Here is a 16,607-nt window from a genome sequence, read left to right on the forward strand (position 1 = left end):
GTAAATTTTAACAAGCGTCTTACCCACAGAGCTACATTAGGAAAGAAACCAAATGGCTCTAAGCCTGCAAGTGTCTGATCAGCTAACAGTGGCCTCCACCCCGTGCCCGGCGGGGCAGCCACACCCAGACGGCAAGGGGGCTGGAAAGAGGTGAACCAACTCCCTTGGCAAGTGAATCTCGGAGCCACCGCGTTGTGTCATAAACTGTCTCCCAGATGCGCAGGGCCGAGGGACACTGTGGACAGCCCGACTCGTGCTTTCTTCTTGGCAAGAAAAAGGGATAATTTCTCCGCACTCTGCGGCTCTCCGCCCCCACCGCCTCTAGCGCAGCGCGCAGCACGGAGCGTTTTGTTTTGCCAGGAGGAGCACAGCACTCACGGCGACCGTGAGCGCTTCTGACCGCGCATCTCCTCCGCCGGACCTCGGAGGACGCCCGTCTCCCATTCTGCCTGCGTCCTCTGTGCGCGCACCCACTGTGCCGGCGGGCGCCCTCCTGTCTCCGCGCGGACGCGCCGGCCCCGTGGCACTTCACGGCTTTCCCGTGGGCGGCGTCCAGCCACGTGGCCGTCCGCACGCGGAGACAGACCGTCCCTTCCGGGAAACGTCTGGGCGCGGGGCAGGGGAGCGCTGAGCGGGGCAGAGACCCGGCCGCGCCGCTCGGCCTCCCAGAGGGAAACGTCGCAGCCGGCGGCCACGGCGGGGCGTGCGGGGTCTCTACCCACGAGGTGTACGAAGGGCTCTCAGAGCGAATGCCCGCCTCGACGGGTCGTCCGGCCGCGGCTGCGCCCGACGCGCCACGCGCCCCGGGTCTGGCAGCCGCGGGCCACACGAGCGCTCACTCACCTGCCGCGCTCACGACGAACTTCCACTTGACCACGTAGGCGTCGCCCTCGTGGAACTGCCCAACGCTCGGCTTGGGGAGCCCGCTGTAGTCGAACTCCAGGATGTGCCAGACGGCCACCGACACGCCGGCGATCTCCAGCTGCCTGCCGTCGTCCCCCTGCACCAGGCCGTAGCCCCGGCCCACGTTGACCCCGTCCAGCACGGTGCCCGCGGCCGTCCGGGGCACCGGCACCATCCGCGTCACGTCGTAAGGCTTGGCGTCCGCCCGCGGGTCGTCCTAGGAGAGAACGGATGCACAGACGCCCGGCGGCGGCCCGTCACGCTGCTGCGCTGGCGGCCCGACGGCCTCAAGCGCCGCGCTCAGGCCGGCCCAGGGCGCTTAAGGAAAGGCCCCGTGTCGGGGGCCCGCCGCCACGACCGTGCACGGAACGCCGGTAACCCCGGCGCCGCGAGCACGCTGCGCTCTCCTCCTGAAGTCAGAACATACCTGGAGAGCGCTTTGCTGTCCTAGAAAACCCCAGGCAGCCTTTTAGCATCCGGGCCCCTTCTGCACGGACCCCCACCGAGCCCTGAGGCCCGGGCCTTGGTCGTCCCACATACCTTGTGCTGGGCAAGTTCGCTGGCGTTCTTCTCGTTAGGTCTCTTCAGTTCCGTCCAGTCGAGAAATTTCTCTTTGAACAAGATCGTCTCGTTGTGTTCTGTAAGTCTCCCAAATATCGCCCAGTCAGGCCGCCCCTGTCCTTTTCTGTAGGGCGGGTCGGGGAGGGGAGGGGAGGGGAAAAGAACCGAGATCAAACAAGTCATGCTGAACCCAGGAAGTCCAAAACCAACACATGTGGCTAGTGAGAGGAACGCAGAAAACGTAAGCAGTAGACAGGATGAATGGTTCGTTTTCACTTATGTGACCCAGTACATGACGTTTTGCTATTTGAGCCCAAAGCCTTGCAAGGCTTTGTGTCCTTGGCGCTGACGTGCCCGAATGTGATGTGACCCACGTCCGGACCGGACCGGCCTTGCATTGCAGCCAGTTCTCGTGTTGGGGCCCCGTGGGGGGCAGCACGCTAGGCTGGGAGCTCAGCACAGGCAGCGGTCACACGCGTGTCTTCCTCGCCTCCTTTACTCCACCCGTACTCACCCGCGGGGGTCGCCACGCCTCCGTCAGGTTAACGAACAGATGCAGGAATTTATGCTCGCCCTGAACCCTCTCTTTTTTTAAGTCAGGTTACAGTGGAGATCTCCAGTCTCCAGGAACAGGAAAGTCTCCTCTGTTCCCTAAGTGAACATACTCTCATAAATCAGAAAGTGAATTTGTGCGTATTGATCTCTAGGCCACCGGACGGGGCGGCGGGCAGGCAGAGCGCAAAGACGGCCGAGGAAGCCGCACAGCCCGCCCGCGAGGTCCGTACTGCTTCGGGATCTCAGAACCTGACGCTGAGCTTGGACCGCAGCTAGCCTAGAAAGGGGAAGAGCCGAGAAGAGACGTGCCGAAGGGGGTGAGCCCGGAGGACAAGGTGTGGGCGTTTCCCATCCTTCCAGACCAACCCCGGCGTGCGGACTGGGCCCACCGGACCGAGGGGCAGTGCTTCCTGGGGGGCCCTGCGGTGGCCCCTGGCGTGCTCCGGCCCGTCCTGCTTGGTCCAGAGCACAGTTCCTGGCGTCACGGCTAAGGCACATCAAGGGGCGCTGCCCGTTTCAAAGGGGACCGAAAGGATAAGGCACCGCGTGCGAACACTTCCACGGCCAGCGCTCCTGCGACTTAGGAACCAAATATCGGCAACTGCGGAAGATTCAGGGCTGCCCTGAAGGCTGTGGTCCTTATCAGAAAATAGCTGAGTGCCCGTCTTTTCTAGAAATTCCACTCTGCAGACTTGCTAAGGTGCCTACAGAAAGACACTTGGTCTCCGCTTAGAAATCCGTCTTGGCTGTGTGAGGTCAGGGGGCACAGAGGGCAGGTGGTCTGCAGCATGAGGGTGTGAGGCTGGGCGCTCCTCACCTCTGTCCTGACCGGCAGGTCTGAGCTGGGCTAAGTCATGACTCCTCGGTGAAGTCGGCTGAGTGCTCTACCTTGGCTCTACCTTAAAATCCCCGGGGGAGCTTTTAAGACGTACTGACACACAAACCCCACCCCACCCAAACTGAAAACACATCCCCTGGGCCGGGACCGGCGCGTGCATTTCTTTTTTAAAGCTTCTCCGGTGCTTCGCATCGGGAGACGTTGGGAGCCAGCGGGTCCGCTGCCCACTCACCTACTTTCAGACCTCGGATGACGTCACGACTAAATATAAATCGTCCATCACACAGATTTTATGCTTCAGTATTTTTTTTTTTTTTTTTTTTTTACTATACCAACTAAAACATTCTTTTTAGTCTTAGCTTTAGGCCTTAAAAAACTAGTTGTTTCAGTACTAATTTTATGTTAAATGTGCACTTGCTTGAAAAGGATTTGAAAACTTTTCACCTACACGGACATCATTTTGAATTGTTTCTATAATGACAATGAATAATAAACTCAATAACTGTATTTAAAACAGGAAACTAGGTAGGAAAGTTGAAATCTGTATGTTAGTTCAATTGAAAACATTAAAAAGCAGTTTTAATGTGCCATTTGGTGGCACATCAATTTCTAGGCCGTCATGTGGCATATGCATAATTTAAAAGCACTTCTCTTTTTTCCTGGTAGTTAAGAAATAAAAACCAACGATCGGGCTTCCCTGGTGGCGCAGTGGTTGAGAGTCCGCCTACCGGTGCAGGGGACACGGGTTCGTGCCCCGGTCCGGGAAGATCCCACGTGCCGCGGAGCGGCTGGGCCCGTGAGCCGTGGCCGCTGAGCCTGAGCATCCGGAGCCTGTGCTCCGCGAAGGGAGAGGCCACGACAGCGAGAGGCCCGCGTACCGCAAAAAAAAAAAAAAAAAAAAAAAAAAAAAAAAAAAAAAAAACCAACGATCCTTTGCATGTAAGAATTCCTTTTTTCATGACCGTATTTCTGAGAGTTTCGTGCGTCTTCGGCTGATCTGCCAAAATGACTTTAAAAGTCCAGTAGAGACTGTAGGAAATATTATAATTACAGTCGCTATTTCCATACCACATCCTCCCCCCAAAAGGCATCATCTACTGCCAGACAAATGGAATTCAAGGGCTAGGCTGGGAAGGTGTGAAATCAGAAAGAGATGCGTTGCTTCTGCACCTTCAGATCCATGGCTGAATTCCAGGACCTGGCAAGCTTTTCAGATCAGCAAGTCATTTGTTTAAACAACAAATTATACGTCACAACAGCACCTGAATACTGCAGGTGGCATCGATTTTTTACTTCAAGAAATGAAATATAACAGGAGCGTCTTCCAGATGACTACACCATCCGTATTTCTGTATCTCTTAGGGAAAAGCGAAAGCACTGTTCCCGCTGTGAATACTCGTGGAACTGCACTGCAATCATTCATGAGAACGAAAACCCCTGAAGGGCGATGGCTAAACACTGCGGCGGGAGCCTCGGCGGCCCAGGGCCCCGGCGGTACCTGGGAATGAGCGGATTGCACTCTCCGGGGTCCAGCGGGTTGATGTCACAATTCTCGTAGTCAAAGGTTCCGTTCCATAAGTGCTTTGCCAGCTGAAAGGCTATTTTCCGTTGTGCTAATGTGACTTCTTTCCCGTGCCACACGTAAACTTCGCTCCCAAAATCAAACACCAGAACCTGGGGCAACGGCACAGAAGAACGTGTTACTTCAAGGGCATGTTCTCGTTGAACCAGGGTCTCTAGTGACCGTGAGTCCAACAGGTGATGATTCAAATGCTAATGGAGCAGGCAGTACAAGCACAGAAAGAGCCGGCCGGATGGTACCGCACAGCCAAGCCAGCCTCTGCCCTGTGGGAATGATCTCTGTCTTGCGGTCCTAGATGCCCAAGTTAACGCCCCCTCCTCCAAACACTCGGGCTACCTAACACTTCTGATTCATAACAGCTAGTTAAGCAGGTCTTCATCCCTGCCCCCCCTTCCTTCCTTCCTTTCCTCCTTTGTCATTCACTCACTTAGCTTATAAGGGCCGCTTCACATGGCACTGAGGACCCAGTGATGTCTTTTCTCCCCTATACAATTCTAGGACCCTCAAGGGCAAAGACCATACTGTACTTATTAATGGGTTTACAGTCGGGCTCACTAAGTGTTTGGTGAATGAATACATGCACTCAGCGCTCTTATTTACATGCCTGTTGGTTTGTTCTATGCTTTCTTCCTGGAATAATTTCTTTCTTCATTTCCAGCAATCCCAATTCTACTTAACTGCAAACTAGGCTCAATTTCACCTTCTCTTTAAAAGCATTCCTGATTATTTCTTTTTCTGTGACATTTTTTCTCCGTTTAAATTTGTCATACAATCAATCTAGCTTTGGATTACATCCTTTCTAACAGTCTTATACCTAACGAAATGTAAAGTCCTTCTGTGTCTTCCCCTTTTGTTCTCCACACTCAGAATACTTAGTGGTGGGACTTCCCTGGCGGTCCAGTAGTTAGGACTCCAGCTTCCAGTGCCAGGGGCTCGGGTTCGATCCCTGGTTGGGGAACTAAGATCCTGCAAGCTGAGCGGCACAGCCAAAAAAAAACAAAAAACAAAACCCAAAAACTTAGCGGTGCTGGGAATATATGTAATTTTGTAAAAATAAATATGTGCCCGTGTGAGAGGAAAAATCAGCACACTGCTTGGCAAACCCATACACTACAGATACACCTATTTTTCCTGAAACTTAAGGACTGAAAAATATTTAACGTTTATACAAAAATCAAGAGATGGGGCTCAGTCATATTTCCATCGGGCCTAAAACAGAAAAGCCTTCAACGACCCATGCCTCCTCTGCACAACATTCAGAATTCTGTATCAGAATCTAAGATGGCACTAATGGTTTGAAATCACAAATCGGTAGCCTTTAAAAAGACGTCTCGGGCTTCCCTGGTGGCGCAGCGGTTGAGAGTCCGCCTGCCGATGCAGGGGACACGGGTTCGTGCCCCGGTCCGGGAGGATCCCACGTGCCGCGGAGCGGCTGAGCCCGTGAGCCGTGGCCGCTGAGCCTGCGCGTCCGGAGCCTGTGCTCCGCAACGGGAGAGACCACGGCAGTGAGAGGCCCGCGTACCGCAAAAAAAAAAAAAAAAAAAAAAAAAAAAATGTCTCTGCATGTACACACAACTATGTTTAAAACAGACAATCAATTAGGACCTACTGTATAGCCCAGGGAACTCTGCTCAATATTCTGTAATAACCTAAACGGGAGAAGAATGTGAAAAAGGATACATGTATATGTATACCTGAATCACTTTGCTCTACACTGGGAACTAAAAAACACTGTAAATCAACTCGACTCCAATATAAGATCGAAGTTGAAAACAAAAAGACGTCTGGTCTGCGGTGAGCGCCACCCCTGGCTGGCGGCTGGCGGGCGCTCACTACCTATCGTAGCGGGCAGCCCGGGGCCGGGCCCTGCCGAAGGGCAGGCCACTCACCGCACCTCTTGCGGCCGCAGGAGGCAGCGCTTTGGAATCTTCCCCCAGAAGTCGTCCACAGGAACGAGCTTGTCGTCCATCAGTCGGTAAATGCAGTTGGTTTCTATGATGGCCGTTTCATAGAGCTCATCTTCCTTTGGGTCTCCGGCAGCTTTGGGGTGAGAACAGGAAGAGGACATTATGTTTCCCACTGGAGGAGGCCGGTTTGGAAGAAGCAAGCAGGCGAGGAGGAAAGGTCGTCAAGTCTCATCTCTGAGATGCAGTGAACGCTTACACTGGTAACTGGTCTGGCCACCCAGAAGCTTCCAGAAGTCTTTGGCTGCATGAGTGTGTGTATTAATTCCTTCTTCGATGGTTTGGATGTAAGTAGCTCTACAACCGAGTTCCCTCTTGGTCTGAATTAAACTTGCGAGTTCCGAGGCCTAAAAAGGGAGAGGAACACAGTTACCTGGGCAGACAAGTCCACGGTCAGAGGGAGGGGCAAGGCTGACATCAGAGCAGAGAGACAGCGTGTCTGAAAGGAAAGACCTTGTGACCACAGGGCCCGGGGGCACTGGTGGCTGGGGACGGTCTGAAAGTCAAGAAAATGTAACGGAAGGACTGGGTGTATCCATTCTTTACAGCAACACTTGTCCATCTTCAAATTCAAAAGATCATTCGGGAGCTTTATTAAAACTACCCACCCCACTACTCAGCCATATAAAAGAACAAAATAGTGCCATTGGCAGCGACATGGATGCAACTAGAAATGATCATTCTGAGTGAAGTCAGTCAGAAAGAGAAGACAAATGCCATGTGAGATCACTTATATGTGGAATAATCTAAAATACGACACAAATGAACCTCTCTACAAAACAGAAATTAACTCCCAGACACAGAGCACAGACGTGTGGTAGCCGAGGGGGAGGGGTGGGGGAGGGACGGACTGGGAGTTTGGGGTGAGCAGCTGCCAACCAGTGTATAGAGAGAACGGACCAACAACCAGGCCCTCCTGTAGAGCCCAGGGAACTCTAGTCAACAGCCTGTGATAAACCATCATGGAAAAGAACATGAAAAAGAATATATAGAGATATATATAGAGAGAGATGTACATATAAAACTGAATCACCCTGCTGTGCAGCAGAAATTAACACAACATTGTAAACCAACTCTACTTCAATTAAAAATAAATAAATAAAGGGGAAAAAACCTCCAAAATAAAAACGCCCACTCCCTGGTCTCTTCCCACTAAAGTCTCATTCAACAGACTCACTCAACAGATCCATAGCAGAACTTCCTAGACGCCTAGGATAAACAACCTGGAAGTGATGGGCCAGTTCTTTGTCTCCACAGAAGGAAGGGTGAACCAGAACTTTCCACCTGAAGGCACAGGTCGGATGCCTTTTAAAACATCCCCCTTAAGCACTTACCAGGAGCTCGTTTCAGAGACCTTCTGGAAAACAAACACGCGTGTCCCCGCGCTTGAATGAAACACTGGACGTTTGAGAAGCTCTCTGGGGATGGGGCCGCTGGAAGAACGTTCCAGCTGTGTCTAAAGGAGACGCAAAACGCGACCCCTCCGTCCCTCAGGTACCGACCTTCGCCTTCTCTATGACGTTGGCAAACTCTCCGACCCACAGGAAGCAGTGGTGGGCGGAGAGCAGGAGCGAGCAGTCCCCGCTGTTGAGGGAGGAGGCGCGAGGCTCCACCAGCCGCGTCTGCACGTGTCTTCTTCCTGCGCGCGAGGCACAGGGTCACCGTCTCCCCGGGGACGGGCCCCCGTCCCGCAGGACCGGCCGCGACGCACCCGCGTCCCAAGGAGCCCCGCTCCCGACTCCCCGTCCTGAACGGCCTCATCTGCTCACGTGCATTCCCAGGGCCCAGGGGACTTAGAGTCGGAGCCTTGTCCATGACCTTCCCTGGTGACAGGTCCCCAGAGGTCACCGTGTTTCCTAGGACCCTGAGCAGTGCCCTTTGACAGCACGTGAATGGATTAATTAAGGTTCCCTCCCCCAGGGACATCAGCAAACACCTCCTGTCCCCTCCCCCACGCATCTCCTGGTCTCTCTCTCTCCGCTCAGCCCACCTCCTACACGTAACAGCCTCTGCGGGCCGGGGCGAGGCGAGGCCTTCAGAGAGCCTCTTCATCCTTGGCGGTCCTTCTCTAAACTGGAAACTCGAGTCTGGAGAGGCATCAACTTAGACGGAAGCGCTGCCTCGTGCAGCTTCCACCTCCTTCTCCTAAACGGTTTTGATCTTTCCACAATCACACTGATGGTAGAGTCTCTGCGCCACAACGTAGGGACGCAGGCGGGGCGTTTGCACTTGTCATGGGTCTTTTAAACATGCTAGGAAGGACAGTGGCCATGCAGACACACCCTGCAAACCCCCAGTGAAGCAGAGGACAGGTCATGCTTTTCTTGAGCATTAAGTTACAGCAGTGCCGCCCGAGGCAGCTAAGTCATTGGGGCAGAGCCAGAGCCCCCCTGGTTGTGGGTTAGGGCTCCTTGCTACAGGGAGAGAGGGAGGGAAGGAAGGAAGGAAAAGAGAGGAAGAGAGAGAGAGAGAGGGAGAGAGACAGGGAGGGAGGGAGGGAAGAGAGAGAGAAAGAAGGAAGGAAAAGAAGGAAGACGGAGGGAGGAAGAAAGGAAAAGAGGTAAAGAAAGAGAGAGAGAGGGAGGGAGGGAGGGAGAGAGGGGACAGGGGGAGGGGGAGGGACGGGGGGGAGGGGGAAGGAGGGAGGGAGGGGGAGGGAGGCTGGGAGGGGCGCTGGAGCAGCTGAGATACCCCTGCCCCATATGCTCCCTTGCTCCCTTGCTCAAGGACGCCCCTCTCTCTGTCTCGCTGCCCTAATTCCTGCTGGCCCTGGCGAGGAGGACAGATGGAGAGAACATTCTGATGGCTGAGGGGGTGTCTGGTGGCTGGGGTCACGGGAAGGGGAACAGCGGCAAAAGCTGAGATTCTGGAATCAGACAGACCAGGGTTCAAAGCCGGCTCTGCTGCTCAGCAGCCGCTGGGGCCTCGGGTGCATCAGTAAGCGCGACAACACGGGCGTACTGTTTCCCACCTCGTGGGATTCTGTGAAGCTGCTGTGAGATGAGGTGGCACCCAGTGGGCTCCCCCAAAGCACGCGTCCCCTCCTCCCTTCGGGCAAGTAGGGGGAAGCCAGGCCTCCCGACGTTACCAGACTAAAACCCCTGGTCGTGCGTAACTCTCTGAATACCTTTAACCTGCAACAGCATGAGCTTCTTGTAGGGCACCGCGCTGTTGTTGGAATTCTGTTCCGTCAGGTTGGCGCTGCGCAGGCTGACGCTGCGGAAGTTCTCTTTGCTGGCTAATCCCGCCAGGGCGACTTCTGAGAAGCTGGAGTTGGCGGACACTGGGAGGGTCAGAGGAGGAAGCACAGTGCAGGGGAAGCAGGACATTCAGGAGAAATGACACTGTTTACACTCAGCGATCATGCATAAGTGACTCACTCCTTCCTTCTTTTCAAGTTAATCCTGATGGGAAGGCATAGTCCAGTCTGATTAACTACGCGGTGAGGCCTTGTGTCAGGAATTAAACATAGGATTGAAAGTGTAAATGCTTGCTGGAAAGTGTCACCCTGGCCACGCAGAGAGACAAGAATGGAGTCGCAGTGTGGACCAGCCACATCAGTTTAAGATCAGGAGCTGGACTCACGTGCTGCAATTCCACTAAAGCTGCTGTAATTCCTAACAGCGTTAGATGTTGAAAACGCATTCCTAAGGGAGACTGTTAGACATCTTCCATCCAAAGTCTTTATATGCAGAGAAGCAGGCACCCCGGAAGGCATGGTTTAGTTCTCATCTTTCTCTGGAGGCTACGGGAACAACTACATGATCTCTCGAGATCACTTGCTCTCAGATTTAAGACTGTAACAGGATGCTGGATTTTCAGTGTGGACCAACAAATGTCTATGTGTCCCCAAAAAGTGGAGGTACAGTTAAAGTACATAAAACTTGTGCCAATAAACCTTTATTTCTCCAGCTCATTGTTTTAAAAACTATGCCTATGCTAGAGAGAAACTCAGAAAATTATTTTGCTGGGATGAGGTTCTAACACTGAAGAAATATAACGCTACCAGACAACTCGTGTGGCATAGAGATTTTGTCATATCTTATTTAGTAAACCAGTTATAATGCAAAGACTCAACCACTTCATCCAAAGACTATTTCTAAAAATAAAACTTTAGTAAGTAGGTTTCTGAGTGCTATAGGAAAATAAAAATTACAGCAAGAATCTTCAGAATAACAAGATTATGCGTGCCATTAGCTCCGCTGGGAAAAGCACTCTTTGAGAACTGGGGAGCCCCACACGACCCGGCAGATGAAAAGCCGACGGTTTAGCCTGAAGTGGGATGAGAACCCCGGGCTGCTCCCACGCGGGCGTTCACTGCCCCGTCCCCGCTCTCCCGACTCCCCCCAGCCCACGTCCCAGCTCCAAAGAGCCCGAGGGTCCTGCCCAAAACAACGTGAAAAGCACTGGTTTCTGCATTAATTCATAATGTAAAAATCTCGGATTAGGCAAAACAGAGATTTGGGACACTTGCTCATGACAGATCGAATCATTTGCTCTAGAATAAGACCAAGTGAAGAACTGCTGCGCTTGGAAATGGGTTGAATTGCAAAGCCCAGCAACCTCCCTTTCCTCCAACCTCTTCAAAGAAAACTCAACAGAACAGGATGATTCGATGTAAGTGAACAGATGGGCCACACTGCAAGCCTTTCAACTCCAAGCAGAGTTTCTGCAGGTGTGCGCGTGTGTACAGACTCGCTCAGTTTTCTTGCACGAGCGTCTCTGAGCACCGTCACTGGCCTCTGCAAGGCAGGAAAAGGAGAGGACAGTCACCTGCTCTCCGTCCCGAGCGCGCAGCGGGGCACGGCCCTGATACTCACTCTTTTCTACTTTCATGCGCTTTGATTCCATGAAGGCCACATTCAGTCTCTGCTCCGTGTACCCCTGGAGGAGATCTTCCCTCGCCGCCAGCGTCTTCAGGGGGTTTTTGGAAGCCTGAACCCGGCGCTTGGGCCTCACCGCGCGCTTGTGCTCCGCCACAGACGATGTCAGCCTACGAGGCAGAGCAGAGCTGGCGTGGCCTGGGGCTGCAGTGTCGCCCACGCCTGGTGGCTCGCGTGTGTCTGAGCTGAAACAGCGGGCGCCGCGATTCTAGTTCTTGACTTCACTGTAATCGCACAGCTCCTCCCCTCCGCCGCCCATCCGCTGACACGGAGTCGGAGATCTCGGAGGTGGCAGAGGCCGGAGCCCACCTCGTTCGGGGTCCCAGCCCACCCCCGGAGCCCCGCTCTCCCCACGCCCCGTGGTCTCCGCCTGGAGGGGCGGCCAGTGCCTGTGGGGCAGCCCCTCCGCCTCCTGGACGGCCCTGGGGGTGCAGCCCTTCCCTCTCATCACGCCTACAACATGCTGACCACCGCTTCTCCTGCTGGAAGAGGACCACCCCTCCTCCTCCGGGCTCCAGCAAGCCCTCCAAGGACGGGCGGCGAGCCACTGCGCCTCGATTTAACCCTCTCTCCACCAGACTCAGCCTTCTCTCCGTGCAAGTTTTCCAGTTCCCTCCCCAAGTTCCCTGTCACGAGCCTCCTCTCGAGCCACTGCCCCCCTCTGGAAAATAAGCACTATTTTGAAAAATATATTGAAATAAAAGAGGCCCACAAAACCATCTATGACCCTCACACACACACACACACACACACACACACTCAGCAGATTCCGGCTGCTTTTAATGTCTTAAGTGCATGGATCTCTGTACCTAGAGGTCCTCTTCCACACATAACATTGTGTGTGTGTGTGTGCGCGTGTGCGTGTAAACACACATATCGATGTTTAAATTACATGTGACCATGTAACAATGACATTTGGGTGAGGAGGAGATTGGACATTGGTTCACTACCAATGTGTGCAAATACCCCAAACAGTACTTAGAGGTGGGGCATGGCAAACTGTTCATTTTCTTAAGGTAGCAAATTGAAAACAACTGAACGCGCTGAAAAATGCAAAACAAGTATCAGGAGCAGCTTAAGGAAACATTTATGATAACCACGCAGACTTCCGAAAGAGATGGGCCCCCTGAAACTCTGTGGGCAACGGATCAGCGTGGAGGGTGGCCGCGGGGCCGCTGGCTCACCCAGCACACTCTCCCGGCTTCTCGTAAGAGCGCCTTGACTTTCCTCTCGGGGAACCACCTCCCTCCGTGCCCTGTCCCCTACCCTGGCTCTGGAGGGGGATCCAGAGACCACCCACTGCTGGCCAATCAGCATCTCCCATCCCCTTGGCCACAGTGTAGGGCTGGATATGCAAACCCAAGAAAATCAAGCCCGGAGCTGCTTCTGGGAAGGCTGGCAGGGCAGCCGCCGGTGCTGGCGGCGGCCAAGGAGACGGGATATAAATCCGGAGTGAGGGGTGACCATCTACCACGTGGTGACAGCCTGGCTGAGAGGAAAGCCAGCCGAAAGGAACCAGATGCGAGAGACCTCGTTCTGAGCCCCCGGAACCTGAGTTTATGCCCGCGCTTTTCAAGGAGCGAACCTGTAACCCGCCCCCCCCGCCTCTCCTCTGCTGAAACCAGCTGGACTTGCCTTTCTTTGTGGCAATCACAACCGAGGGAACCCTGACACCGTGAACACTTTTCTTTGGTGGTTTAGCCACGTTCCTGCGTGAAGAGGGACCCTGGGACCTCACGGAGAAAACCCTCAGACCTACTGATCTTATCAGCGATTGCAACCTAAGTAACACGTTTCACTGATTTTCTAGTTAGCTGTATTCATTAGAGCCCAGGTGATCCAAACAGTTTCCACAGTTGAGGAAGAGTCTGACATGTCACATGAAGAAAGGCATAGAAATTTCTGCCAACCAGCGTTCGTGAAGTCTGCAAAACAATATTCGAGTGACGTGAAAAACACAGTCACTTTATTTTTATGGACCAGGCATGTGGTGCGGATGCAAGGCTTTCTGCCAGAGGGGACGTCTGTTCTGGGTAGGCAAGCTCTATCTAGCCCAGTGTCTGGTCCTAGAGAACAGTGATTCTGAGATGGGCTGGGACCCGGAACCTGAGACCCTTTGCCGCAGGGCTTGCACCTGGACACACGTCTGCTCAAGCAACAAAATACAAAAAACGATAAGGGACTAAAAATAACTGTGCATGTGCCATTGGGCCAAATTATGGACAAAGGATACAAAAAGACCAAAAAACCCAACTGCCATTTCTGAAGAGCTGGAAGCAAAAACAGGGTGTCGGGAGCCAAAGCAGGGCACTGTGCACCCCCCCCCCACACACACACACAACACCACCAAAGGGGTGGGCCGACCTCCTAAGCCACGCCTCCAGCCCACCCCCTGGACCCGCCCCCGCCCTCTCCCCACATAAGGAAGCAGCTCGCCCCCCTCGGGGAGCGAGCCAGGGAACCCATTCCTTGTTCTCTCCCCCGCCTCGCCCCCGCTGCAGCAGGGGCCCCAAGAAAGCCTTGCCTGAGTTTCTTGTCTGGCCTCTTATCAATGTCTACTGACTGGGGGAGGCCAGGAGCCCTGGTTGGTGTCAATGTGGCTGTCATGAAGTTCTATCGCAGAAGGAGGTAACAGCGACAGAAGATTCTCGAGAAAGTGCTGTGTGGAAACCAGTGAAGGAATCCGTTCTCCAGGGGTGAAAGATGGGAAATGAAATAACTCACTTGGGGGCATAAGGATCGAAAATGACATCAAAGTCCTCGTCCAGCTCCACGGGGCTTCTCGGTAGCGCGGAATCCATGCTGCGGTAGAACCTGGCAAAGGTTTCCTCATCGTCCGGCTTCATCACCTCTTTCACGGATTTCCCGGTGACGGTGAGGACCGTTTCTTGCATCCCGCCAACTACCGACAAACAAGCCAATCAACGACCTGAGGTTTGTGTAAAAACAAGACTCCAACTACGCTTCACTGGGTCTTAAAAGTGATTTTCTTCCCGCTAAGGTCCAGGAGTGGAGCGAACATGACAGGGGTGTGCCGGGTTCTGTAGATGCTTCCTGGGTATCAGCTGGCTTCTCAGGAGAGGACTTCCCGTCTGAACAAAGGCTGCACTGTGAGGGGGAGGAGGGATGGAGGCTCACGCACACTGAGAATTTCTGAACCTGCTCCTTTTCCTCTTTTGGAGGCAGAACTAGCTCAGCCTTGTCCTAGATCAGGGTTTGGTGAAAACTTTTCCCGCAAAGGGTCACGTAGTAAATATTTTAGGCTTTGCATGTGTTGCCACTTACGTGACTCTGCTGCTATATATAGTACAAAAGCAACTATTGCCACCATGCTAAGGAATGGGCACAACTGTGTTGCAATAAAACTTTATTTACACAAAGAGGAGGTGAGCGCTGCATTAGTTTGCTGGCCCCTGGGCTAGCTCGCCATCACACGTAGGTAATAAACTCTGAATCGTCTGCATTCTTTGCCTTGCCAGCTTTGTTATTATATTACACTTTTATATTTCTGCTTTCAGGTGCTTGTCTGTATTATTTTCAACCGATAGGGGTCACTGTCAATAGTAGGGACTCCAGTGCTTAGTATTTGATAAATTGCAAGTATTGGACATTTTTATTAAGAGATGAGGCTATTTCTGCATGTTATTCTTTTATGATTTATACTTCATGGACTTTTGTCTTGAAATCTTTATTCACTAGAATTTTCTTTTATAAGTCATTTGTGATTATAATAGCAGCTGCTACCTTATTAGAAATTGACATATACAACTGAAAGTTCATCAGGCCCAAGTTCACGTTGATTTCGTGTAATAATCTGCTTTCAGGGTTAAAGGCAAAATTACCAAGTCTACAATCCTACAATCTCTAGTTGCAGCAAGTGGGGGCTACTCTTCGTTGCTGTGTGCGGGCTTCTCATTGTGGTGGCTTTTCTTGTTGGGGAGCACGGGCTCTAGGCATGCGGGCTCCAGTAGTTGTGGCACGTGGGCTCGGTAGCTGTGGCTCATGGGCTCTAGAGCGCAGGCTCAGTAGTTGTGGCGCACGGGCTTAGTTGCTCCGCGGCATGTGGGATCTTCCTGGACCAGGGATCGAACCCATGTCCCCTGCACTGGCAGGCGGATTCGTAACCACGGCGCCACGAGGGAAGTCCATCCCAAGGGTGTGGATCGAGGAAGAAATGTGTTACTGGGGGCTCCCTACTGGGCTCACTACCAAGTGAATCAGAGTTTGGTAATCTAATCAATGTTGACCAATAACTTCATTTCTTAAAACATAACAACAAAGAGAACGCTTACAGTATGATCTGGTGAAGTCATGACAGAAGACAATTTAGCTGAGGAGAAAAAGCAATCGCAGTTGGGACTTAAGAGATTCTGAGAGCAGGGCAGGTGTTTCTAGGCCTCCTGAGCTACCCACTGAGACCCAAGTCACACTGGCTACAAGCACACGAAGCCCAGCTTCCCTCTGGCTCCTGTACCTTTGTTATTCAGCCTTCTTAGAAAGGTTTCCAGCCTGTCCAACTTGAGGTCTGATTCTAACTGCATGTCTGGTCTGGCTTCGATATCTGGGCAAGCAGAAAACACAGGTGAGAGAAGCACAGAGGGCTCTTCTGGTCACAGACCTCTTGGCACATCGGGTGCCTGGCGACTCACCTTCCAGGGGTCTGGAAACTGGCGTGGTGCCCCTCGTTCTACTGCAGATAGGGGACGCTACTGGGGTGATAGCAGTGGGGGAGGCCAGACCTGCAGAGCAGACAAAGGAGCTACTGAGCATCTCAGGAAACTTCCGGAAGTCCCCAGGACCCTGAGGGATGGCCATGCGTCCCAGCGGAGATCTAACAATTTACGGAATTTACACACACGCGTGGGACACACACATGTGCATCTGGCACGGACCGTGCCCACACGTGTAGGACACCTGCCAATGGAGACGGGGTTTTATGTTTCTAAGGCCTGCAGCGGCTGTCAGGCTGCCATTCCACACCGAACCACGGAGACACGAAGGCAATGAGAATGTCCTCGAACAGGTGAAACGGTGACGTCTGGAGGCTTTGAGGGCAGTGGAGGTAGCTGAAGAGAAAGTATGCAGTCGTCCCTTAGTATCCACAAGGGATTGGTTCCAGGACCCCCTGTGGGTACCAAAATCCACAGATGCTCAAGTCCCTTATACAAAATGGCATATTTGCACACAATCTACGTACATCCTCCCGTATACTCTAGGTCATCTCTGGATGCCTCATTATACCTAAGACAATGTAAATGCTATGTCAAGAGCTGAGGTGGCAAATTCCAGTTTTGGTTTTGGGAATGCTCTGGAATTAAAAT

General features: G+C 52.9%; 1 protein-coding gene across 39 annotated transcripts in view; it reads right to left on the reverse strand.

The window, feature by feature from the left end:
• SVIL (supervillin) overlaps window positions 1-16,607 on the reverse strand; it is a 241,154-nt gene that overhangs the window by 19,100 nt on the left and 205,447 nt on the right. For 26 of the 39 annotated variants that reach the window (XM_067030573.1, XM_067030582.1, XM_067030559.1 and 23 more), the window contains 11 exons: window positions 15,936-16,025; window positions 15,761-15,847; window positions 14,011-14,188; window positions 11,224-11,471; window positions 9,531-9,686; window positions 7,906-8,042; window positions 6,603-6,750; window positions 6,334-6,479; window positions 4,356-4,531; window positions 1,444-1,588; window positions 844-1,120 (listed from right to left, as the gene is read on the reverse strand). In XM_067030573.1, the coding sequence (XP_066886674.1) occupies window positions 844-1,120; window positions 1,444-1,588; window positions 4,356-4,531; window positions 6,334-6,479; window positions 6,603-6,750; window positions 7,906-8,042; window positions 9,531-9,686; window positions 11,224-11,471; window positions 14,011-14,188; window positions 15,761-15,847; window positions 15,936-16,025 (1,788 nt within the window). The remainder of the gene's footprint in view (window positions 1-843; window positions 1,121-1,443; window positions 1,589-4,355; window positions 4,532-6,333; window positions 6,480-6,602; window positions 6,751-7,905; window positions 8,043-9,530; window positions 9,687-11,223; window positions 11,472-14,010; window positions 14,189-15,760; window positions 15,848-15,935; window positions 16,026-16,607) is intronic. The other 13 variants (XM_067030584.1, XM_067030583.1, XM_067030585.1 and 10 more) reach the window with 1 other exon arrangement.

Source organism: Kogia breviceps, chromosome 3, assembly GCF_026419965.1.
Source record: "Kogia breviceps isolate mKogBre1 chromosome 3, mKogBre1 haplotype 1, whole genome shotgun sequence".
In the NCBI taxonomy this organism is placed as follows: Eukaryota; Metazoa; Chordata; class Mammalia; order Artiodactyla; family Physeteridae; genus Kogia; species Kogia breviceps.